A 26,320-nucleotide genomic window follows, 5' to 3' on the forward strand; every position below is an offset into this window, starting at 1 on the left:
TTGATGTTGATTTGACCGGTGTTCAGTTGGGGGTTCGGTGCCTTGCTCAAGGACACCTCAGTGTAGTATTGCCAGCCCGAGACTCGAACCCACAACCTTAGGGTTAGGAGTCAATCCCTCTAACCATTAGGCCACGACTATGTCAGATTGTCTGACCATATGTATGCCAGTGTGTTTAAATATTAACTGTTTAATTTAGAGATTTCATTTCCTCCTTACTAATCCACAGCTAACTGCCAGCCTAACCCTATCACTCTGGAGCTTTTGTCTCCTTAATGGTATTCTGTTCCTGATATACAGCTAATAAAATCGAACCTAATAACTGAAAGCGATTGCTAATTCATTAGCCATCGCTCTGACCTGCCTGCTAGCTTCTGCTGGTATGAATATAACACCATAGAGAATATCTTTATTAATGGACAGCTTTCATAAAACTCTGCTTCATTTAAGCAATTATTCCATGTACCTAATTTAAACACCATTTTGGGACAAAGAGGTGTCTATAACAACGTGATGGGTTTATTCGGATTTGCAGAGCTCAACACTCCTATTTAGGATACATCAGCTTAATTTCAATTTACTCGAAGTGTCTTCTCAGTGTGTTGTCATAGCAACAAGCAAATGTGTCATTAGGACTAACGAATGCACCACTTTCATTTCAGATATGAAACAAATGTTGCCGTATTCAGAAAACGAGCAACTACAAATGAGAGCACAACATAAACAGCTCGTTTCTAAATGGACAGCACCGTCAGCTAGAACGTTTCCATTCTGACCATTCTTTCACACGGGTTTGTTTTTAGCCCCTCCCATTCCACACTGGACCATCTTACCCCTGTGTCTTCTGGTACCAATCGGCTCGGATGAGGTTTGAGGTAAGAATGATGACTCTGAATCCCTCCTCGTACCAAAGAAGCATCATTTTCCTGCAAAAGGCAAATATGATTTTAATACGACTGATCTTACATAATGCCATTCATTTGTGTCTATCAAAACACTACCATTAAACCCTATGGCAGATTTACCAAGGACTCAATATTACTTCCCTGCATAATAACTTTGATTTGACCAAAAATCCATGGCTTTTTGTGTCAAGCGGTATAAAAGAATACATTAAAACAATTTATTAAGCCTTCAGCTTTTGTGTTGTATTAATTATAACAAAAACCCAACGTATTGAAATACAAAATCAATTCTTTGCTGTTCTTTGTGTGAAAATGTATTATTTCCCTTAATAAAATAAGAAAATAACTCTCCATGTTCTTCAGAGAGGGACGTTTAGAACTCATTTAAAGGCAAATTAGCACATGAAGACTTGACAAAGGTGTTTGAGAAAGAATGTATTGCCAGTCTTTTGTCCTTTTGCTTCCTTTTTTGTTCAGTTTATATAAAATAAGACAAGCCATTTAATTTGCTCCTCTCTCAATCCTGTTATGTCTTTCTCTGTTGAATAAAACATGAAAGATTCTTGTGAGAGAAAACAGTTCTCTAGGAATACATCACATTGAAATTCAATACTGGGCCTGTTTAACATCTAATTTCAACTCATCACAACAGATGCTCAGCTGATAATCTGCACGCGGGCATGGACTGTGAAGACGTTAATACTCATTTGAGTAGTTCAAAGAGTGCTACATTCGATATGCATTATGCTACTGGCTGCTCATAAAACCTAAATCCTGATCAAGGTGTTAATGAAATTATGTAAGTGAGCTACAACACCACCACTGTTGCAAACCAAGCCATCACTATAACCACACCGATATATGCTTTCTGAGTGTTGCATCTCATAACTGTGAGCATTAATATGTTTTAACGTTAGAACATGATAGGTGCTCTCCTGACTGAGCAAATTGCTTTATCCATATTCTGTGATGGTACGGATGGGATGTGGCTTACAGCTGGCATTTCAGCTTATCCCAGAGGAGTTCCATGGTTCAGGCCAGTAAAGCTCTACACATCAGACTCAAGCATTTAACTGGTGGCATCCTATGACAAAGTCACTTCGCTTTTCGGTATAACCCATACTACTGAAAAAGCTTACCATATGGTTGAATGCTTTATTTTACGCACCTGTTCTATGGTTGTACATATATGTTTAAGAATGTAATGTACAGGATTTTTAATAGAAACTTCAAGCTGAAGTCTTATTTTCTTCACCCACTGTCTCACTAAAATGATATAGATAAATAAAACATCCAACACTCACGTATGATGTGTGCCAAATGCAATATCCAGTTTGGCCTGTTAAAAACAAGAGAGAGTTTGATTCACCAAGACATATTTAGTATTCTTTTTTTTTAAGAATGCTGTATAGTAGTTTTTTTATGTTTTTTTAGTTTTTGTGAGAGATATTATTTTTTAGGGGACTCTGAGTATCATAAAGTTTAATGCTTCCCTCTAGTGGAAAAAATAGTTTATTGCAAAAATGACAGAACCTGGCAGAAACGAATATGTGGATATGGTTTGGCTTGCTCGATTAACCGAGCCTTGGACTCTCTTTTTTCTCCGTGAACGAGTATGACCGGCTTGTCCCTAAAAACAGCAAAAACAAACATTATAAGTACTCACTGACATGTGTTCAGTGTGGTGAAATGAGTGTGCAATTCTACATCAAATCCAAAAAGGTGAGATTTCATAGTACCTGAATTCAGGTGGATACTGCTCCACCATCCATGGAATGTCAAAACAGTAATTAAACTACAAAGGAAAAAAAAAAGATGATGATCAGGATAAAAACATTATGAAGTTTTATATGGTTGGTAGCTGCAACTTCATTCATGAACACAATACCTGTACAGACTCTTTCAGGGTTCCAAACATTGGAGAAAGTATGTCTGATTATACAACAGAAGAAGAAAACTGATTATTATAATATGATTAAAAAATATATAACATGTATCAGAACTTATTTATTTATTTAAGTAGACAGACTCTTTACATACCTTTGATATGCAGTGCTCCAGTGTTGAACTTTTTTGGTATCCCAGTGACTTTGTTTAAATAAAAACGATACATGTCGTTCATAGACAATAAATTGGTCTCAAAGAAATCAGCTGGCTCTTCTTTATAATAACTAGTGCCATGAGGACTCGGAGGACGTTTGTCTTCAGTCTTCTTCTTCTTAGGACTTACATCAGACTTCTTGGGCTCTTTTTTCGGGGCAGGTGGTGGAGTTTCATCATCACTGCTTGAGAGGTTCCAGCCTGCCTCTTCTGTTTCTCTCTTTCTCTTTACAGAAGGTGAAGGGTGGCTTTCATATTTTACAGGGAGGGTTTGATTCACATGTGCGGCTTTCCTGGCTTCAGATCCCATGGAGGGAGCGGACGGTTCTTTTACAGAATGGGTGTCCTCATTGCGTTTTGGACTCAGCTTGCGCTCTTGCTTGAAGAAAGTGGTGACTGTATCAGGTTTTCTTTCTAAATCAGGTTTAATGCTTGGTTTGTTTGAATCCTTCTGAGGTGTTGGAGGAATAATGTTGTCCTCGTCTTCACTATCTGATATGGTCCACTTGCCATGTTGACTGTCCTGGGACATTTTTGTTCAGCTGTGGATCACAGTATTATTTTACTTTTATACTTGCACACAGTAAACCATATACTGTAAACTTTTATACTATCTAATGTGTTAAAATAACAACTTTGTGTATTTGCACAGGTAGATGGAGTTTGTACAAAAGATAAATGCTCGCATAGATGACAGAACGTAAAGCTATACTGTATGCGTCACATAGTACCAATGTAGTATGAACATAGACTTACAAAGAGGCGGGAAGAGGAAATAAGGCTACAAGAAGATACTTTTAAAATTGTTTACGGTTATAAAGAAAGACAAGTGCTGCAAATATACAGCTGCAAAACTGCTAGACCCTTGTCCATTTGAAACTCATATAATAACAGCACTACAACAGTTCGATGCGTTTTGATTTGGCATGCACTCGCTCTGACTGTAAATTCCACATGTAGCAACAGACACGCCACAATGTTCTTCAAAATAAAAGTCTTTGATACGCGACACTTAACTATGTTATAATTTCGACTTTAATTTTATAATTATGACTTATTATTATGTCAACATTTCTACTTTTTTATGTTTAGCTTTCAGTAAACACGTATTTTTTAGATGTGGCGGAAGTGGGCTTCCATAAATATAATATTTTGTAAAAAAAAAAAAATTCCACTGGGATTATTTTTTTTCAGCCATAAAGTTTCATTACGAGCCCACTGTCATCCAATAGCTCAACATTCTAAAAGTTTTATTTATTAGTTCATTTAAAAGAAAATTAATTGACAAGCAAAATTCATAGAATAATAATAAAATTAAAAATCAAAATAATAATGTAAATATTGCATAATAAGTAATGATTATGTAATATGTAATATTTTAACACGTCTAGATTGAAAAAAAAATTATCAGTATTTCTCTACAACGGCGTATACTGTGTTTGTATTTTTGCCTTACAATAATGAGGATGGGGTACTTAACTGTCATGAAAATAATGTAAAATGTAAACATCCTTAATTGCCCTAAAATAAGCTTTTTCTTGAAGCGGAATACAATTTTTCTTACTCACTAATAAATTGGTTTGAGGGGTGAAATATGTAGCTTTTTACACTTTTATTTTGAAAATAGTGGACTATTCATGATTCTCATGTTTCTATCCAGTCAGCGTCTCTGGTACTACTCTGCGTCAGCTCTGCATAGACAACCAATCCCTCACATCCATACGGTTTCTACGCAAACATATACAACTTTCCAGAAGCCTTCAGATTTTTTTAGTTTTTTTTTTTTATCTAGGTTGTCTCAATGCAAATATTCACAACTGGACGAAGAAGCTTTAGGAGTGAGAGAGAAATAAACAATGCCGAGAGGAATAAAATGGAGTTGGTAAGATTTGAGTTAATGTTGTTGAGCGATGTCATGATGCTTGTGAAACAGTTTTGTTTGGAACAGATTCTGGTGTGTGGATGCTGAGTTGACACGGTATTTACAAATGACAGTACTGTGATCAAGGTAAAGTGGTTCAAAAGACAGAACATTCAGTCACATTTCTTTGTTAACGAGCATAGGATGAATCTGTGCTGCATTATTTAAAAATTTTAATGTTGTAGAATTTAGATAACACGATAGATGTGAATAGAAATGTACCTGTGAGGTTTCTTGACATTACAGACGCAAACGAAAAAGCATTTCTGTACCTCGACCGAAAAAAACGTTCCGCCCGAACAGGGACTTGAACCCTGGACCCTCAGATTAAAAGTCTGATGCTCTACCGACTGAGCTATCCGGGCTCTGAGCGACGCTGAAGAGAAGTGCGTCTAAAACACTATTTTTAATGTGAACCGCGTTACATCTATTCTGAACAGTAACCTCATAACTCATTACGATCATTGCAAAGAAGTAATCTGCATAATATTGTCTGGACATAACAAGTGTTGTGCAAAATCGGTGACCTCCTACACCACTAGAGAAATCCGTGACTAGAGGTCGCTGTTCATTATGTCTGTGCGAGAACGCGCCTGTGAAAGCGGCGGGGAGTTTGAAGTTCTTTAATGAGCGCTCCTGTGAAACTGGGTAACAGATTTCTATCTGGATACTTTAGATCGGTTGTGGATCATGTGTCTCACCTGGTTACCTGGTGTTCACATCAGAGCAATATGCTTTCTAGGATATAAGGTTTGACATTACTACAGTGAATTTGTTTAACATTAAAGCCATTTTGTGTGAAATAGTGGGGGTAACGACGAATGTAACTACCTGTTATGCTCATTTGTTGGATTTGGTGACCATGCTATATACTGTATCTGTAACATCAGACTAAATATTTTTCATTCTGTTTTTCAATATACTGAATTATTTCACATGTCTGTTTCACCACAGCATTGTAACAGACACACTCTTCACACCGCCGTGCTCACATGTGCGTGAATGCTAGGAATATTCTCCCACAAACATTTAATGGACACGTGATCTCTAATCATAGATTTCTTTCATCTGCGTTCAGTGTTAAACACAGATTCTTTTCTTAAAAATCATGTGAACATTCAGTGCAATCCCTCTCTGTTTACAGTCCAATGCCAAATAAAAACTTATGTTTCAAATGAAACTTATGTTTCTGATTCTAATGTTGCTACTGCTGGGTTTATAAATGCTTCTTAGTAAAGATTGCAGGTTGACTCTGAATGTAATATATCCATGTCTATGTTCTTTAGGTTTTCCATCAGTGTGATATGGGTAAGAAAGGTTATTTGTCCAGAGAAGATCTTAAGATAGCAGTGGTCATGCTTTTTGGATACAAGCCATCAAAGGTAGGCTACAGAAAATAATCAAAATCACTTTCTTGAGATTTTCCAATATATACATAACTCTGTTATGTATAACAGAGTTCTGAAATTCTATTCTGGGGTCAGCTGCATAAACTTAGCCTCTATGTTAAGACTGTCTTAGGGGGTGTTCACACTAAATTAAAGAAAAAAAAATGATGGTCAGTCTTAAAGAAACAAAATAGATGACTAATTTTTAAGACTAGTCTATGCAACTGGCCCCTGCTGGGATGTTGACTAGGTTTGATTCCCTAAATGAATCGTTTGTTTGATTTGGATCTTCTCTGCGTTGAACCGATTCACACAACCAGTTTGAACGATTCGTTCGAACTAATTCAGACATCTGTGGTTTTGTGTGAGCAAAAGTGAGTAATAGTATAAGATTTTTGTATCGAGTATTTGACTGCTACAGCGAATTGTGAGTTACTTTAAACAATGTTAGAATATTAAACGTACGTTTACTACTTCAACACAATAGTGATATGCGCATGCACTTGCCGCCTTTTTTATATCGATAACTGACAGAAGTGGATCGATCTCATTTTGACAATTATTTGTGTTTGAAGTATAGCCTACATACTGTATATTTATGATTTTAAGCCGAAAGGGATTGGAGATTTTTAAAAAATATATATTTACACTTTTGCTTAATATTTTTTGTTTGTTTATATATTTTTGTTATAATTTAACATTAATTTTGTATTTTCTCTTGCAGTCAGAGACAAATATCTTGATGGAGAATGGTGCTGCTGACTGTCCAGGTAAGGGCATAATATAGTAACTGCAGGTCATATTGAGTTACTGCATCACAGTTTGCTGTACAGTTGTACAGATGCCAGTGCTGTGTATTTTAGTGTTTTTCGATTCACCTTCACCAGACGCTCAACCCACACTGATGTGCAGTCTAAAATTATAATCACAATTTCGCTCCTGATTTATTTTTTCTATGCGGAAAACCAAATTTTATACCACTCAGGCAAAGTGAAAGGAAGAGGAGCTTGACGTAGATACTGTGTAATCTTTTTACACATTGCCAGTAATGAAATCCTGACAAACAGCGGTAAATAATGTTGCCGTGAAATGCATACAGGATTTCTACAGGCCCTTTTGACAGACAGAAACACTGAGGAAAATGGGGGGTTTGGCAGGACAGCATTTTGAGGGAGACATTAAATGGTTGAAGACCTAGATTAGTAAGTAATTTGTTTCTTGTTTTATCCCACAAGCAAATTGCTTTTGTATGCTGCCCTGTGGGAAAGCAGAAGATAATCTAGTTAAAGTGGCATGCTTTGTGTGATGAAATATTCCACCATTAAATCTTGCTCAGAGCAAATGGTGAATTCAATTGCCCCTCTTTTGAATTTCATGTGATTACTAAATTAGTGATGGTCGGGAGGAGAGGGTTGCTGGTGGTGACGTGGGAGGCTTGACTAGACTCAGTAGTGAAATGCTTTGGCAGGCTCATCGCATGGAAAAGAGGCCACTTAAGGCTTCAGTGCTACACGGTGATCACAATACCACTGCCACTTGCCTAGCCCACTCACCCACTCGCCACTGTCCTTTTCTTTATCTCACTCTCTTTCGTCTCTTTTCACTAGCGAAATAAGCGAGAAGTGGAAGAAAGGTCACACAGCTAGCTATCTTCTAATTGCGATTTCTAGTGCATCTATTTTTATCACAGAGGCATGAAAGCTTCAGGATGTGAGATTTTGTTGATTCAGAAATCCCTCCACAATGGTAACTGATGGATATTTAATAACAGATGTTTATTTTTGGCCGTTTTTTTTTGTGTGTGTGTTAGGGATACAATGCAAGACACACACTCACCTTGCCCGCTTGAGCGCCACAGGTTAATGTAACAGAGCAATCACTAGACCTGGGGTGGGCTTATACACCATGTACTCAACAATGCAGGACAGAGTTTAGCTCAAACCCTAATCAAACACACCTGAACAAGCTAATTAAGGTCTTCAGGATTACTAAGGCTACAGGTAGGTGAGGTTTTTTTCAGGGTTGGAGGTAAACTCTGCAGGACATCGGCACTCCAGGACCGACGTTGCCTACCCCTGCACCAGACCATGGCTTTGAATAGTTGGAGTAGTTTTAGTTTATTGATTAATAAGTTGTTTGCATTTGTCTGTAGCATTTTTATATGAATTCTTATAGGTATTTTACATTTTTGGTGTGGTAGAAACTCTTATGCAGGTAAATACCATTTTGTGGTGATCATATAAAGAAGTGCTAAATTATTGACATTTCAGTGTGGCACATATTTCCTGCTATTCTTGTCTTTATATATCAATTTATATTAATTTATTATTAACCAATTAACTGACACAAAAGTACTTATCAGATAATCAATATTGATCAGAAGTTTAGTTTAATCTGTACATCCCTGCCTAAATAGCCAGCATTTGTTGAGAATGCTAGAGGAAAACTCTGAAAAATGTCAAAGCCCTATATATCGAACTGCATTCAGATTCATGCAAATGTAAACATGGGCTCTTCCCAGGCTTTGTATGACAAATATTTGATCATGATGGCACTTGATTTGAAAAGCTCACACAAATGCTTGACTAACCAGAATTGCATAGTAGATTAGATCTTAAGGTGTAGATTTTGTCTTTGATTCTCCAAAAAACTTCTTATATTTAGGCTGGTTATGCAACGTTAAGCATCCATGCAATGTTGTATTTCATCTTCCACCCTGGGCTGGATGGCTCAGGGATAGTCCGAAGTGAAAAGGCAAAGAAAAGAGCACATCAAATCAGAGATGTCCATGATTTTAAATAGGAGCTCTAGGCGAGAACACAGTTGCACATTTCCCTGTGTGTGTGTGTGTGTGTGTGTGTGTGTGTGTGTGTGTGTGTGTCAGGCAGTGGTCTGTTTTGCTGAATGAGTCACGCAAAAGAGGAGAGAAGATGTGAGGATCAGAGGGAAGGGGAGAGCGGTGTGAAGAAAACCAATTGAAAAAATATGAGCATAGAAAGACCCCATGGGTTCTATGTAAATATATATATATTTTTTTTTGTAAGAGAGTGTTAACCAATATTGCGATTTAACATGCGGTTATTTTTAAAAGCTCTTTATGTTCTGTATTATTCAACAAAGACGAGCTAAAAATCATTATATAGTATGACCAACACAACATTAGATAGATTAGACATAGATGTTCTTTTCTGTAGGCCAGGCCTATGTTACGATGAAATTAAGTGATGCATGAATTGATATGAATGACATTTTTATTAAACAACTACAATCACAGTAGTTTATTGACTGATTTATTGAACTTCCAACCTTGTAAGCATGTAATACTTATGACAGCATAAAGCACTGACAAATAAACCTGGTGTAAACATTAATATACAAATCACACAAACTGAAAAGATTGCAGAAATATAAAAACAAATCTGTTGCTTTACCACACTACTTTAGGTAACTCAAAGTCACTGTAAAAAACATATGTAAACATGTGGACTGGACTTTTTAAACACTGTCTGTTAACTTTAGACCAGTGGTTCTCAAACTTGTTTGGTCGTGCCAAATAATTTCACTAAACATTATGAACAATTAATGCTTTTTTAAATTAAAAAACCTACAGGGAAAAACTTTTTTTTTTTTTTTTATTTTTTTTTTATTTAAAAAACCTGCATCACTTGAAACATTGAAAAATAGCATAGAGAGAATAACTATTATTATTATTATTATTATTCATGCTGTCTGCTAAGGCATAGGACACACACAGGCTTTCCTCCTCACCAACGACATTAAACGACTTCGTCGCGTCCAGTGTACAGTAGAGCTGTACTAAGTTACTAAGTTACATCCTTTGGCTGTTTACTGTTTTATTTCTTTTCTTTTTCTGCTGATGGCCGGTGTGCCCCACATTTTTAAGAACCACTGCTTTAGAAAGACTTTAAAGTACATTACCTTATCATATATATTTTTTTATGGTCGAAGTCTTCAGTAATGAAACGCACCGTAACACTGTTACTGCTTGAGTAATTTAATTGTGCCGTTTTGAAGTACGTTCATTCATATTATATACACTTTCAAACATTTCCACGTGTAGCGTGCCAGGGTTGCCAGGTTTTCACAACAAAAACCCGTCCAATTGCTACTCAAAACTAGCCCAATTGCTTTTAGAGGGGGGTCCACCGGTATTCCAGGGGGTAAAATACACGTTTTATGGAGGGGTTCCCCAAACCCCAAACTTGATGCTTCCTCTGAAGACTGCTTAGATGTGTACGACTTGAAGCAGCGCTGATTAGACCGATCAGTGTGTGTCATCAAAGTACTGTGAGAGCTATAAGAGAGCATATGTGTCCTTATGCTTTCTCTCGCTGTACTTTGATGTCATACACCTTTCGATCTTCAAGTACAGTCGAACACACCTCTTTACTCTCGTGCGTCACATGACCGAGTGTAAGCGCATCCTCTGAAATTGGACAAGAGTGTTGTTTCATATCGCGGTATTATCATAATGCAGTTAATTGTTCAGCCCTAATTTGTGCATCTATAATACTTTTATAATTTCATTCAATTATGTAGGTTATGTAATATATTTTCATGGCTATGTGATGATAACAGAAACAGATATCGCTTATGTGGTGTTTAAAATCTCTGTAGGCCAAAGTTGTCCTAATTCTATCAACATTTGGCAGCACACATTAAAGTCAACATGAAATGAAAATGTCCTTGTCTATTTTTTAAATGCATGTAATTGATCTTATTGTGAATAATTCATCCATGCATGTTTCATTGCCCTACATTTTAAATTTTCTATAATTTTGATCTTTGATAATCCATCTCACATGGGTGTATGTCACAGTGCAGATAAAAAGATCTGTCTCTACTTCAGTTATGTTGTGACTTCAAGAAAACGTGATTGTGTTTTAGTTATTAAAGGTGTTTGCTAAAGGCAAGCATTACTATTACTGTTGCTTAGGATAAGGGATTTGGACAATTTTGAAAACATCGGTATGAAACTTGTACTTCACAATTTGTGCTACAGGTATACAATATGCTGTGCCTCAAATCATGCAGCTTGAGAAGAGCTGTGCTATTACTTTTCTAAGAAATCAGATGTGTGATTTTCTGACAAAAAATGAGGGAAGGAGGGAGGCGGGTCATATCTATGGACCAGAATATCATAAAAAACTTGATGTTGGGATTTTTCACATGGACTAGTGAGCAACCAACTTAAAACCCATCCAGAACACATTAGTGAGCACATAGCAGAACCCTGATAATCACTCTAGCATTGAGGTTGTGTTCCTTCTGGTCAAGCACCACTCATGTTTTCTTCAGGAAGAAGTACAAATCTGCTTACTACAGTAACTTGTTTTTAGAAAACAGTCCTTTCTGTGTTCATGTAGTATTCTTTTATCACTTGGCGTGAGATTCTCAAAGGACAGATTACAGCGTATGTTTTGGCATGACTCGAAGTGCTTTGGAGCCATCACATCTGTCCTTGGATCTCTTAATTAATTTATTCTTTTCCCAATAGAGGTTTATCCCCCAGTTTCTCAGCCATCACTGTCAGGGTAGCCCACCCAGTTCTCCTTGCCAAACTCCCTCTGTATGTTTGGTGTTTCACAAGAATGCTGTCTAGAACTCCCCAGCCTACCTTTTTCATCTCTATAACAGCACTCAGAGTAAAAATGACTACCCTGCAGGCAAGAGGGAAAGATATTACTCCTTTAAACACAGTGCTTTCAGATGACTGCCATGTAAAGGAAGAGCATGCACTTCAGACGAGAGCTTTGTAACTTAATAAATCCAGTATTCTTTCTCTCCCTCTCTTTCTCTGAAAGGGATCCCACTGGAGCGGTTTGTGTCTCTCATGGGGAGGAAGATGTCAGCAGAAGATCCATATGAGAAGACGAGGCAGATCTTCAGTGCATTTGATGTACACTGTATGTTCCTCTTCTCTTTCTCTATGCGTTTTGCATGTTTAACACTTTTGTTTCAATACATTTGAGTTGATAGAAAATTAGACTAATGCTAATCTGCTTGCAGACCTTATGATCTTTATTTTGTGGAAATGCTAAAGAATAGCGAATCAGTTGAAACACCTGTGCAAATTGTTTTGGTATTGTGTTCTGTGCAAGTACAAGGCATATGCACACTAAATGTGTGGTTTTAGCTGACACTTTTCAAGTGCAACTAGCAAAACTGTGCAAGTGACAAGTACTAAGGTGGTTATGAATATAATATGTCACATACTAAGTTTAGGCCCCAGTAGCCAAGGAGAGCTAGAAGTAAATAATATAAGAGGCCTAGAATAACTGTGAACATCATTTCTGTACAGTTCACATTTATTGACCAAATTAGTTGTGCAAAGACTTTGTGGTTTGCTGTGTTTACAGTTCCTGTTACTCAGTTGCTAGTGTGTGGTGGAACGTCTAGGGTTTCTAGTCCCAGAAAAGAAACATACATATCGGCGGAATGAATGAATGAACGAATGAAATTAATGCAATGCAAGGTGCACTTGTCCCAGGGAGGATTTTTTTATTTTTTTTTAATTATTATTATTCTCTAAACAAGGGTTGATGCTTTTGTCAGCTATTATATTTGGTTGCAAATTTCTAATGTGTAGTTTACACAGGATTGTGGTTTTGGGGATGGGTAGTGTTTTCACATTATTGCAGTAGAGGGCGCCATGTGTCCTTTTTTTGGTCCACTGTGACTATCAGGCGATGGATATTCTCCCTCCTGGTAGTTTTTTTTTTTTTTTAACTTTCATTTTTGTGGAAAAATAAAGAAACCTTTTTTGGTGATTTAACTTCTGGTATTTAAAGAGTTAATGCCTGATAGACTAGAAAGTCAAATACAAAGGTTCCCTTCATCTTTAACTGCTGTTTCTGAAATATTTTTCTGCCCTATATGAAGTTATACTATGAAACTAAGTGTCTAAGCCAACGGTTTAGGCTTCAAGGTTGGGTAGAAAACAGTAAAATGGGTCTTGTGGTCTCCATGGATCATTTCGCCCTCCCTGGAACTGTTTGTAGGATATTCCAATGAGAGGCAAATGTATAATTAACTAATTAATTTTGTTACAGAAATAATTCCACTGAGTAAGTTAGGAGTGACCACAGGAGGAGGATATCAGCTGACCTTGATTGAATCTGCTCAGAATGGTCGAGGGATCTTATTTCATTAACCCTGCTGACCCGCCATTAAAGAGGAAAACTGGTGTGTTTGAGCAGAATATTTATACATGTGAAGGCTGCCTCTTCAGCAGATGTTCGATGGACCCATTATTGCCCGATGCTTACTCTCTCATTCACTTTCTGTTTATCTCTTTGGTATCTCATTTGGTTTCTCAGACTGCTTTGAAATATCTCTGACTTCCTGTGAGCGTCCCGATCAGGCTTTGGAGCATTTTTACATCCTCCTAGGACCTAAAATAGTCTCCAGCAATAAGTAGTAGGCATTTAAAAAATACAGTTGACTTTTAATTAGAATTGTGAATGTTAATGAACCATCAAATTCATCTCGAGGGCCAAATTGCTGTGAGCGAGTTCACTCAACCCTTGTACGAATTCTGAGCGACCTGAAAATAAGCTAATTTTAGAACTGAGATTGGAAGAGTGATTCTGACTTACTCTTAACTCACCCAACTTATTGTGATTCCGGTCTTAACTGTGTATATCAGCAACTGATAGTGCTATAAAATGCTCTTTGTATCAGATTTGAATCTTTTTGAAAATGAAATTGGCTTCTCATTAAACGGTTGTGAATGAACATGCACAGCTGGAAAGCTGAAGGACAGCTGTCAGGCAGGTGTTCTCCAGCAGAGCTTACATGCAAGCAAAGTGTCTTAATAATCTCAGCAGTTCCCAGATTGATTATCTTTGTTCCTCTGCCAGCTAAGCTTAAACCCTCTGTTCTGGCTTTCTTTGCCTGATGTTCCTGTCAGACTGCCAACAGAGGTAAGTCCTCTCCTATCTGCGGCTGAACAGTTTGCGCTGGATGAGATGTTTGACTGTTTCATCTGCGCCGTCACCCCCGTCCTCATCTTCAATGGGGACGCGCTGGAAGCTAAAGCGCGCTGAAGTGCGTCGCTCCCATTCAGAGCTGAAGTGGCAGCCTGCCCGGTGACAGAGCATGCTCGGTGCAGTTGGAAACCCTCCCGTTCTCACCCGGTGTGAAAGTGAGCTGAGCTCCCTGCCGATTCCTACTCAGACTTTGTCATCAAAACAATTGTTTTCTCCTGCATTCAGCAAATAAATCATGCAATTATGCACCTTTCTAACACTTCAAATTCTTTTACATATGAGATGTGTCATTTTTCAAGTTTTGCACAGATCTTGTGGTTTCCGCAGGTGTCTGCTCTCATCCCTGTTGTCGTGGCTGTGGAGGGCAGTGTTTGGTTACGGTTGGGGAGCTGGTGTTGTTGGGTCTGGTGTGTTGACATGCATGTCACAGTGCTCCGCGACCCCCACCCCCACCCCCCATAATCCCCCCGCTCAGTGCGCCGCTGTGCCTCTCATCAATTCAGCAGACACGCTAAACAGATTCCACTCTCAGCTCTGACTTTGGATGCGAGCGCTCTAAACTTCCTCAGGGGAGCCATTTCCTGCAAATCAAAGTCCTGCGTGCCAGCCACTGAGAAGAAGTCACAACAAGCTGTTCCTTTGAGCTCTCAGGAAGAGGCTCCCGGAGACACTCTGAGATCTCAGCCGGTCTTACTTCTCACTCTCACAATATCAGGCAAAAAACTGCATGTGGACTTAGGTATACTTCATTTTCCACGCTGTCTTGCACACAGTTGAGTGTGCAAGCTTTTCAGAGTATATTCCTTTGACCATAAGTGTGGATGAACACATCTTTTCAAGTGCTCAGATCACTCATACATGCACTGTTGCAGGGCTGGGCAATTTTATCAATTAATTAGAATTTTTATTCCTTTTTTTTCATGGTTTTAAATAAATATTAAAATTAGATACGTTGACGGTATGCCAGTGGTAACAGTTAAGAGAAAACAAAAATGTAGAATATATCCATAGTCTTAAGCAGTAAGCTATTCACACAGAATGTTTTTTTGGGAATGAAAATGAAATTAAAGGTTATGAGAACCGAGTTGAACTTCTTTTAACTTGAGCACTGCATATTAAAATACCATTTAATGCATCAGATGTTACAAGAGATACAAGACGTCACTGCAGTGGTCAAACATGTCCACCAAGTGCATTTTTACATAGAAAACACAATGGAAAAGCAGCACAACAAAATGCTAAAATCTGTACTACTGCTGTATGTTTGATATTTCATGTTTGCATGATGGTGACAGGCTAAAAGGCTGTTATTGTCTTTGTTTTTACAAAACATTTACTGTTATGTTTAACTGGTGTTAAACTTTTAGGCATTTTGAATTTGAATTGTCTTGACTTTTTGAGTTGAGGCCTGTTCACGCCAAGGATGATAACTATTAAGATAAAGATAAAAATATAGTTCTAAAAATAATTTTCAGTATTACAGAATAGCACAGTCCACACCACAGCTATAATTATAAAGGCACAGAGAAACAATGTAGTTGGAATCACTTTCAGAATTAATTGTTTCCAGCTAATGAACAATAAAAACATGACACCCAATCAGAATCATTCCTGCTATAATCAACTTGACAATTTAAAGCAGCGCTTCCAATAAACAGACGATGTCTGCTGGTGTGGACGCTAATTTAGTTATCTTTATAGTTATTGTTTTTGGTGTGAACAGGCCTTTAACCTCTAAAACGGTTTTTGTGTAAGAAATATTTAGCATTTCTGAACATATGAAAGTGAAAGTCGTGGCATTTGCCAAGTATGGTAACCCATACTCGGAATTGGTGCTCTGCATTTGACCCATCCAAGTGCACACACACAGCGGTGAGAAGTGAACACACCATGAACACACACCCGGAGCAGTGGGCAGCTATATCCAGCGCCCGGGGAGCAACTGGGGGTTCAGTGCCTTGCTCAAGGGCACTTCAGCCATGGGTATTGAGGGTGGAAGAGAGCGCTGTTCATTCAATCCCTCCCACCTACAACTCCTGCCAGCACCGAGACTCTAACCTGCAACCTTCTGGTTACAAGTCCAATTCTCTAACCATTAGGCCACAGGTACCCCCAAATATATATGATATGTTTAAAACACGTTTGCACAATATATGCCTTCATATTTCATGGATCTTTTATTAATTTCATCAAATCAAAAGATTTCATTTGTTTTACATTTGCACCATGTTAACCAATTCTTGTGTGATGCACTTGTAATACAACTTTTTTTTTCCTTAACAAAGAGAAAGTTTCTTGAATCATGTTCCAGTTACATTTTTAAGTTCACCAGTTAAACATAAAAAAATCTAAATCTTGAATTGGTCAAAACTTTCTAAGAAAACAAGATTTTATTTTTGTCATATTGCCTAGTACAACACTGTTGTCTACTGAAGTCCTCACAGACTCAAAATCTGGCCTGTGTGTGGATGGTGTGTGTGAACCTCAGCGGACTGTACTGATGACGAAAATTACATCACGGACAAGAGAAGTGTACTTTAGGCTTTGTCCACCAGCATTTTGGTGGGTGGAATGAGCAAAGAAAGCTGATTTTATTCCTTAAGATAAGCAAAAATAATGAGAGTGTGCTCTCAGGTGTGCTTATCTCATTCTCTTTGCTTGTTCTCTTGCAAATGTGGCACCCTAATAACACACCCGGCCCCACAGTGAACAACTTTTTGATGTTTTAAAGTATTAGTCTTGTTAACACTTGCTCTGAATTTTTGTGCTCTCTACAGGTCGTGGCTTCTTGAAGCTGGATGACTTCAAAAGCATCTTCAAGCGAGTTACCCCTCGTCTGCCAGAGAGGACTGTGCTGGAGGCTTTCCGGTAAGAGTTCAGGCCTGTGGCCTCTCTGTAGATACATCATTCAGAGGGTTCTCTGGTCTGAAATGTCTCCATCATCTTCCTTCTTGATTTCCTTTTCCAAAGTAGATTACAAAGGCAGATGGATGTAATTACGCCGTGAATGTGAAGTCAGAAAGGGATATTTGTGCCCATCGCTCAGAACAGGCCTCCCACTTCAACCTCAGCAACAAGCTGTGTGTTTGGCCAAAGCTTTGTTACTCAAACCCCTCCAGTGTGAGTGAAAATGTTTGATACAGTCCCATGTGAGAGTAGCACAGGTCTGAGAGTCTGGAGGCTTGCGGTGTTGAGATCTGTCTGATCATTAGGGTGAGAACAGTTTCTTTGTGCCATGCTCCCTGCGGAGTTTCTCAGCCCCTTTCCACTCCTGTTCAGACCCCATGGCTGCTCCACGTGTCTCTGTACACCTCATCTTCACCGTCTCGCTCAAAACTGCTCTGAACAGGTGGGATTCCAAGTCTGCGCGTGCTGTGCGTTCACACCCATTTCAAACAGTTATCACTAGACCCAGAGCTATCGCTGGATCCCAAAGCCAATATGACGTTTGACAATCTCCCACTAAGATCTCTGCATTACTTAAATTCGTGCTATGATGTATCTAGAGGTTTCAGCTTGTCCCTGCGTTTGCAGTTATAGTGACACATTATTATCAGCCCTCAGCTGAGTCTCTCTTCTCGGTTTCTACTCCTTTTGAAGAGCTGACGTGGATACTGTACGCGGTTCTGAGACAGGGGCTATTAATCTCTTTCATCCTTTGTTTGAGGGCTCAAGAGCTTGGAGATGTGACACACATCTCCTTGTGCACAAACGTGTGTGTTTTGGACAGATTTAGTGCTTTGTTTGATGTGACTCATCCTCTGCAGTTGGCCACTGCTGCGAGTTGCAGCTACTGTTCAGAGAGACACAGTTGTCCTGCAAAGCCGGCAAATATACGGACACCCTCTCACACCACGCAAACCATGATCACTGACAGCACAGTTACTGCGTCCCTCTGACCTTAAGCTCAGCTGACTTACTTGGAGTTGATAACCTCAGATCCTCAGTGAGTCACTGTGTTGCTATGATTGCAATGACATGCCAGCACTGCATTGGCAGAGTGACTTATGAGTACAGGAGGCATTGTGGCATTTGTTTTTTTAATTAAATGCCGCAGTCATGTCAGAACCGAAGCGCTAAGGGCTAATGTCATGAGAAATCATGTAGCATGACTTTAGACATTCGATTTGTATCTAGCGATGTCTCATTTGGTATTAGGACTGTAGCTATTGATTATTTTCATAATCAACTAATATAATGATCCAAAATTAATCTGCATTGTAAGGAGGCCCAGTAGTGCACAACACAACAAAATCTCCACAACACAACAAAATTTTGTGTTGCAGCTCACTGTGTTGCGGCTTGTTTCTATTGTGTTGTGCTAATTTCGTTATACTGCGGCTTGTTTCCGTTGTGTTGTGGCGTTTTCTGTTCTGTTGTGCTAATTTAGTTTGTTTTGTTGCTTGTTTCCATTGTGCTTTGCGAATTTTGTTGTGTTGCGGCTTGTTTCTGTTGTGTTGCGGATGGTTTCTGTTGTGCTGTGCTAATTTCGTTGTGTTGTAATTTGTTTCCATTGTGTTGTGCTAATTTTGCTGTGTTGTGCAGTACCGGGCCACCGTAGCTATGATTAATCACATCTTCATTAGAACATCTTGATATTCTTAAAATCCCAAGAACAATGTGTTTCTTCACAGTGTTTCCATCCTAACAGATCAAAGACATACACCACTACCAGTGTACTCAGTGGTTGGTTACCACTACGGTTATCTACTGCCATCGGTTATCTAAGCAGTTTACTGTGGGGGATTTGTCATGTGGTGTCATGCCGCATCCAATGTAGCATCACTTATTATAATGAGTTCTATAGATAATATATATATATATATATATATATATATATATATATATATATATATATATATATTATATATATATTTATTTTTTTTTTTTTGCGCCGCCCCACTCACGTCCGGTAGACAGGGTGTATTTAACTTTCTTATTTAGGCTACTTTCTTGTTTAACTGTATTATTTCTTTTATATTTATTTTAGTGTTTTGCAGGCTGTGTATTCACTGACTGAATCGGGTGTGTTAGATGAGTGACACAGTGCTGAGCTACTCCAGGACAGTTTTGAAAATCATTTCAGAGACATGTTCTTAAATGTGACTCATATAAAATATACTGTATTACGTGCATGCACAGATGTAAGTCAGCTTTAATCGTTAATTTAATTTAATTTAACTGACCACGACATTGCATGCATGTAGTTTATTTCGTGCTTTGATATGAAAGAATACAGGCTACAGCACGCACCGGTGCCTTTGTGCGTGCAATTATTACAGTACAAGCATAGTAGCCTACCGTTTCTTCACTCGTTTGACTCGTGCCAGGCACTGAAGTGAAGTGGAGTGAGCGTCTGAAACGTCTCCCATTCTCAGTCATTCTGTGACTGAATAAATGCACTTCTTGTCAAGAGAAAAAGTGACAGAAGCAGCAGTTGTGCAGGTGATGAATTTTTTCAGTTTAACGTTTAAATTAATATTTAATTTAATATATATATCAACACTGCGTCACCGGCGGTAGCTGGTCCCATTAACACCGCAGTGGTAAAAATCTGCCACCGTCACAGCCCTATCTCTCTCTTTTTTTCAATATCCGAATTTTGGGTTGTGTTGATTATATATTTTAGAAATTGGACTGCATAGTTTGGGCTTAGTTATTAATTTTTGTAAAATTTATATTTTTGCAAGAACTTTCCTTGTATAAGACAATAGCTTAGAGATTTTCTTTCATATGCAGGCAAAAAGCTGAATTGTATCCAAAAGTAATCTAAACTGGAGTAGAATTAACTTCAGAATGTACTTATGAGTAAAACATTGTAAATGTAGTTTTGGTATTATTTATTACAGTATTAAAGAAGTAGCTTTTATTTTTAAATTTTCAGTTTAAATTTTAGTAATTTTGTTACATACTTTCTGGAATTTTTCTTATTTATATTCTCTTTGGCTTATTTTCTTTTATTACTTTTTAGTAAGTTTAATACTAATATTATATTATGTAGTTGCCAAGATTTCAGATTTCTGTTTATGAATTTATATTTTTTTTATTTCTAGTTAACAATAACAAGGTCAATCACTATTCAACAGCAAAAACACAAATGAACAAATTGTTTACTGTCAAATAATGCAGACTACTCGTTTTAGCCTTGTTTGGCTGGGCCAAATGCCAATGAGTCCCTTTTGCCCTCTCAGGTGTTGACCTTCACCAGTTGATGCGTATCTCCCACTATGAAAAGCCATGTAGACGTTTGACTTAGCAAGAGTAGAGAAGCACCTGGAACAAACAAGAACACTCTGAGCACTCTGTGTGTGTGTGTGTGTCTTTGCGTGTCGGTGTGTGTGCTCCAGTCCCCAGCTAGCGCACGTTCAAAGTCATAACCTTCACGCCGCTGTGCCATCTTGTTTTCCTCTCTCCACCTCCTCCGGTTCTCCTCCGCCCCGTCATCCTGCCACCACTGACAGAGTGTGGCAGCAAACGGACCGAATGAAAAAAAATGGAATTCCAAGGAAGAAGTGAAGGAAGAGAGAGAGCTCACCTTGAATGTTGTGTTTGGAGTTTATCTGCTAGCCCAGGGCTGTGTTTAGAAAAGATTATAACAGCAAAGTGATAAGCGGGAACGTCTGCTTTTGGTGTCTGTTTCAGAGGGTGCAAGGGGTGCCCCGTGTTTGTGCACGTATGTGTGTGTGTGTGTTGTCAGGTTTGCTCTTCTTTTATATCTTGAGATGAACTGAAGCCTCTCTTTTGAATCTGTGTTTGTGTTGCGACCCCTTTGTGAAGAAAAGAGCAACACCCTTTTCCTGTCCTTTTTGGCATAATTATAGCAGAACAATGGAGCGCCCTGCAGGCTTCACACCATTAGCAGACGTGCTGTTGCCTCTTTATGTGCTAGAGATTGATGGACATGTGCTGCCTCTCTGAATGAATGTTAACACCGCCATTTCTCCCCGCTGCTTGTTGCCATGGCGACGTGGTACGCAGAGCTGGTGCCATCACACCTTGAGCGCTGCCTGCGGTTGTTTTTCTTTTTTTTCTTCTTCTTCTTTCGCTACTCTCTGCTCTTCTCTTTTGTTGTCGCCGTTTCCAGAGCAACTATCTGCCATCACCTTTCCATAAATACCTGCTGCACACACATTCTTACAGTTCTTGAGTTACAAGTATGCAGCGTTTTTTCCCTCTTATTCACTTTATCCTCCTCCCCCTCTGCATCGCTCTCGTTCTCTCACCCGCTGAGGAATCTCAGGTTTCTCATTGTTCTCCTCTCTGATGTCCCAGCTTTAGCATGGTTGTGCTGACAGACTTGTCCTTACTAATAAGTCTAAAGGAAAAGCCCATTTTGCACTGTACATCCTTTGATTCTCATTTAGTTGATCTTTTATGTGCATTACTGTACATCCATTAAACCTGATCTCTTCATATATATCTTCCTCTTTCTTGTAACTATACAGGACAAACTGACGTTTGAGAATTTTTGATTATGAGTTTTCAGGTGATTAAATGTGTTGTGTTTGTTGGTGTTATGTAAATCTTTTGTTTTATATTCACCTCCAGCACAGGAATCTGCATCTTGCGCACCTGTTTGAGGATCTGCCATTGTCTCAGCAAGCATAATGCATTCAATTTTAGTAAGTTCTGTTTAGTTTTGAATAGTAATTGTGGGGTATTAATACTCATTTCCAGGTGCGATTTGATTACTGATTCGTATTCATTTTTGGTATATTTCAGTTATAATGTCCATTTATTCTCCTAATGCTGTAATTGATAGGGCCAATTAAACAGATTCAAACTGGTTATTCATGTTTTTGAGCTTTTCATTAAAAGAAAGGGAAATGACTGGTTGCCCTGTAAGTTTCTGATTAACAAACTGAAGTAAAGTCATTTGTTCTGAATCACACTACACTTGAAATTTGAAAATGGCTATTTTTGGACCCAGCCCTAGTTTATACTGTATTAAAATCATAATAATGGTTATTTTTAATAATTATTTTCATTCAGTGTGTAAAAAAAAAAGAGCAGACTCATAAAAGTCACTTGTTTAGAGAATTTGACTGCACCGGTTTTCATTTACTACTACAAAAAAAAAAAAAATAAACATCTTGTACGAGTTGTTTGTTTGTGAATCAGACTACACTGCTTATGTTGTATGTTAATTGAAAATCACTGTTTTTACCCAGCCCTAGCAAATACTAGATGTCAACTACAATAGTGTATTTTTATTACAAATTTGCTAGTTTTACTTTGAAATTAAGTAAAACAAAGAGAAAAGCCTGTAGAATAATGGAAGCACTTGCCCTTATCAATGAAAAATGGAATTGCATCTCTCTCTCAACTGCAGCGATGAGTGGCGGTTTACTTGTACTCTCCAAAAACGTTGTGTTCTCTGCTTCTGTCTTTAGAGTCTCCCTAATCTGAAATGGAGGCTAATGAAAAAGTGAATTAATTAGCATTCCTAAATTAAACTTCTCTAGGAGTTTCGTCTTATTAACCATTGAGTGCTTTTTATGTGCCTTTAAAAAATATTCATGCAAATTACCCCTCAATGTGAATGCCTAAGGCCAAGCAAGAGTTTATGGTGAGTATCTTTCTCTCTCTCTATCTAAAAAAAAGATTTTCATACCTCTGTTTTTAAATATGCATGCCTCATGCCTCCGGGATCTCATACTGTCCTGTTTAGGGCTGAGGAGACCAGCCACATGTAGGAATAGGGTCACGACTCCTTCATGCAATTTTTTTTTTCCCAAGAGTGGTCAAGAGAGAGAGAAATAGGTGGTGGGGGGAGAAATGAGGAAAAACTCCTACAGATCAGTAGCAAATTAGCCCTGCCTGGTCTCAGCATGAGTGCATTTACTGCATATTGAGAGTTTGCCCTTTCCCTTTGCCACCATATCAAGGTAATTACATTTCCTTTGTAGCGCTCTGAAAGGAGGTATTGCTGGCCTGGAGTTTCACTGCCCGCCCATGGAAGCACAGAGTGCATAAATCCCTTAAAATAGCTCTTTTTCCCCCCTCTTCCTGCTGACACAATAAGCTTAATGAAGGCACAATAACACCGCCGATTCAGCTCTGTGCTGGACACTCAGAAAGCCGCTAATGGTGAGCTGAAGTGCGGCTTTTGGAAACATTAGCGTTATTCCTTCACACATATCACACACAAGCAAACTCTCTCTCACACGACCGTTTGACAGTGCAATGGACCCGGTTTTGTGGGAGGTGAAATGGTTTAATCTAATTTCAGCTAATTTCCTCAGTCCCTTGCTTTTTTTGTCATCTCGTTGAAATAATAAATTGCTGAAAAAGGGCAAAGCCTGCATCAGGGCTTGCATTATTTTCCCCCGTCTGTACTGAAAATTTTATCAGCCATGCACAGATGCGGAACGGTGATTAGGAGTGAGACAAAAAAAAATGCTTAGATGAATCTTTTCATTTGAGATTTTCCTTTGTTGACCCTTTATCCGCTCTGTCTTGTTCTCTTTCTGTCTGTTTCTCAGTCTTTAGACAAGCGAGCTGGTTAAAGGCAGACTCAGAATTCAAGCAGGGTTGCCAGAGGGTAATGCAGTAATCACATTGGTTCCCCTTAGAGTGGGCGAATGGGTGAGGAGAGCGGTGCCCTCTGCTTTTGGCTGTTCCTCCAGCCTCTGCATACGTCTGGCTGGCTTCACTTGCAGAGGTGTAAATGCAGTAAATCTATTTCTTTTTGTATTGCTCCATGTCTGCCTTAAAGACACGCTCTTTTAGCCCATTTAATTTTGCATACGTACTGTTTCTGTATACAATTTCACAGCCATATATAATTGATTTTTGTCTGGAACTTGATGGTTTTGTTTTTTCACCCTGTGAAATTATTTAGAGCTTGTCAGTTCATCTGAGATTTCCAAACCGAAATGTCTTCGGTTTCTTTTTTAAACCAATGGCTTTTAGGGAAAGGGGGAAGGGGAGAATCAGAGTAATTCCACTGGGATCTTTGTACATTGTGTAGTTGCCATGACAATTACATTATAGTCTCCACTGGCAATCATCCACCTTGTTGGAATTCTAATGAGGAAATTTCCCCCTCCTCTTTTTTTTTCTCCTCCTACTTTTTTCTGTTTGGGTGTGTGTGAGGCTATCAAGGATCTCCTGTCATAGTGGAAAACTGCGTTCCTTGAAGCGAAAATATAAGTGCCTTTTAAATAGGGCCACGGAGGGGGCCACGGTCTGCTGTCTGAGAGAGATAGTAGCACGCTGCTGGGCTGTGCCCATTACTCTCTGTCCCGGGGTCTAGGCTAATAAAGATGGGTTGATATGTCCATCAGAACCCACCTCAGAAAGTCTGAGAGAGCGAGAGGCATTGTTCCAGGAGTGAGGTAACATTGGTGGCGCTCCCCAAAGATGGGCGATGAGCATGCATGACGAAAATAGTTTTGAAACCATACCTTTAATAAAAAAAAGCGTGACTTTTTCTCTCTCTTTTTTTAAATGGTACCTTTCTGTGTTTAATATGCTTTTGAATGTTATTCAGTTTCCACCTGCAGGCATATCCGTTACTGCACATAAGACACCACATTTCCAGTGTTTGATGTGTACCGGTGAGATTATAATCTAAGGAGTGATTTAAGGAGCTTCTGGAGCGCTAAATAAATCAATGAATTAATTAAGGCTATCAAAGAAAATGATCTCTCTTCTATCGAGGGTACGTTCCAACCGAGCTCAAATCGCACAATCTATTGAGGTTTATTTCCTGATACAAACGCAAGGTCACTGTAGCCCTTTTTACTAGGATTGATGTTGTCTGTTCTCTTTTTCCACTAGTGACACTTTATCACATTTTTTTACTTTGTGCGGTGTGATTTTTGCTAGAGGATACAGTTTTACATGTCAATATTTTCATTCCCATTGTGGAAGAGAGGAAGCAGTGGGAGCCCATTCAGACTCAACAACAATGTAAGCTGCTCTTTATCGATGCTTATGCTTCTCTTGGTACTAAATCAAGATGTTGAATTGGGCTGAAGCCACAGGACAAGCAAATTCTGATCTGAGAGGATACAGAAAGTGCCCAAGCTCCAAGCCATTCTGAGCCAGGGGCATTAAGTAAATCCTGGCCGTTTACTTCATGTTGGTCGTGTGTATGTGTTTGATGCTGATGGGATGGGATTGCAGGGATGGAAGGAAGCTCACTGTTCTGCACTGCATTCATTCTCCTCTCATAAGGACCTTATATAACCCCTGTTCAAGTTCCTGCTATGTTGTGCTATGCTTGTGTAATGTTCTTTCAAACTTATCAGAAAAATATGGTCTTTTATACACAGACAACCATTTCAAAACTGCTTCAGAAGGGAACTGGTCACCTAATAGAATATTTGAACTGTGTAATTCAAATAGAAAGAGAATTCTTTTTCTTTAATGTTTAATAAGTGTTTTTGTTTTTTAATAGAATTTTTTTTATGTGTAATTATTATTGTCGGAGCCCCTGCAGTACTGCCATGGACCCCCCGGTTAAAGACCCCTGCTCTGCTGAAATGAATAGCTTGCTCTGTAAAACAAAATGGGTAGAGGCAACAGAGCTGTTCTCTAGAAAATATCTGGGAAAGCAGCAACCAATTATGTTGGCAATCGTATTATTGCACTGGACAACATTTCTCTTTATAGTCATCATTTCCGAAGTGCACTGCAGGCTTTAAACTGTTGGTTCTCCAAAGACAACAGGGCTTGTTTTAGCACAGCGCAATGGAATTATGCCGCTGTGATGCATTCGCAAATAGTTTTGTCAGGGTGACAGATTTTATAGTGCTTATATGAAATATTGCTGCATTGCATTATGCTGAACTGTAGTGATTTGCGAATGGACTTTAAAAAATAATGAAGATAAAAATGTTTGACAAAACACCCTATAAATCCTCCACTACATTATTGAAGTATTCCCCGCTAGACTTGGCTGGTTTTAAAGTGATCTTGGAAAGTGTGTACTTGTATAAATGTTGGTTATTTGGAGGAGCTATTATTGTAAAAGTAAATGCTCTG

At 38.6% G+C, this 26,320-nt stretch overlaps 2 protein-coding genes and 1 non-coding gene across 6 annotated transcripts in view; 1 reads left to right on the forward strand and 2 right to left on the reverse strand.

Moving 5' to 3' along the window:
• Window positions 1-3,981, reverse strand: part of LOC109076422 (tyrosyl-DNA phosphodiesterase 1) — a 28,316-nt gene extending 24,335 nt beyond the window's left edge. Inside the window, exons 1-7 of the mRNA XM_042741992.1 lie at window positions 3,762-3,981; window positions 2,946-3,547; window positions 2,794-2,837; window positions 2,645-2,700; window positions 2,439-2,535; window positions 2,210-2,244; window positions 834-926 (exon numbers count right to left, since the gene is read on the reverse strand). Of these exons, the coding sequence (XP_042597926.1) occupies window positions 834-926; window positions 2,210-2,244; window positions 2,439-2,535; window positions 2,645-2,700; window positions 2,794-2,837; window positions 2,946-3,537 (917 nt within the window). The 5' untranslated portion in view covers window positions 3,538-3,547; window positions 3,762-3,981. The remainder of the gene's footprint in view (window positions 1-833; window positions 927-2,209; window positions 2,245-2,438; window positions 2,536-2,644; window positions 2,701-2,793; window positions 2,838-2,945; window positions 3,548-3,761) is intronic.
• Window positions 3,982-4,670: 689 nt separating this feature from the next.
• Window positions 4,671-26,320, forward strand: part of LOC109076415 (EF-hand calcium-binding domain-containing protein 11) — a 52,535-nt gene continuing 30,885 nt past the window's right edge. The window contains exons 1-5 of one of the 4 annotated variants that reach the window (XM_042741993.1): window positions 4,676-4,887; window positions 6,213-6,308; window positions 7,039-7,084; window positions 12,140-12,241; window positions 17,104-17,194. In XM_042741993.1, the coding sequence (XP_042597927.1) occupies window positions 4,807-4,887; window positions 6,213-6,308; window positions 7,039-7,084; window positions 12,140-12,241; window positions 17,104-17,194 (416 nt within the window). In that variant the 5' untranslated portion in view covers window positions 4,676-4,806. Of the gene's footprint in view, window positions 4,888-4,927; window positions 5,677-6,212; window positions 6,309-7,038; window positions 7,085-12,139; window positions 12,242-17,103; window positions 17,195-26,320 lie in introns of those variants that run through there. The other 3 variants (XM_042741995.1, XM_042741994.1, XM_042741996.1) reach the window with 3 other exon arrangements.
• On the reverse strand, window positions 5,219-5,291 carry trnak-uuu. Its single transcript has one exon. It is a non-coding gene; the product is annotated as a tRNA-Lys (tRNA).

The sequence above is a fragment of the Cyprinus carpio genome, chromosome B17, assembly GCF_018340385.1.
Source record: "Cyprinus carpio isolate SPL01 chromosome B17, ASM1834038v1, whole genome shotgun sequence".
In the NCBI taxonomy this organism is placed as follows: Eukaryota; Metazoa; Chordata; class Actinopteri; order Cypriniformes; family Cyprinidae; genus Cyprinus; species Cyprinus carpio.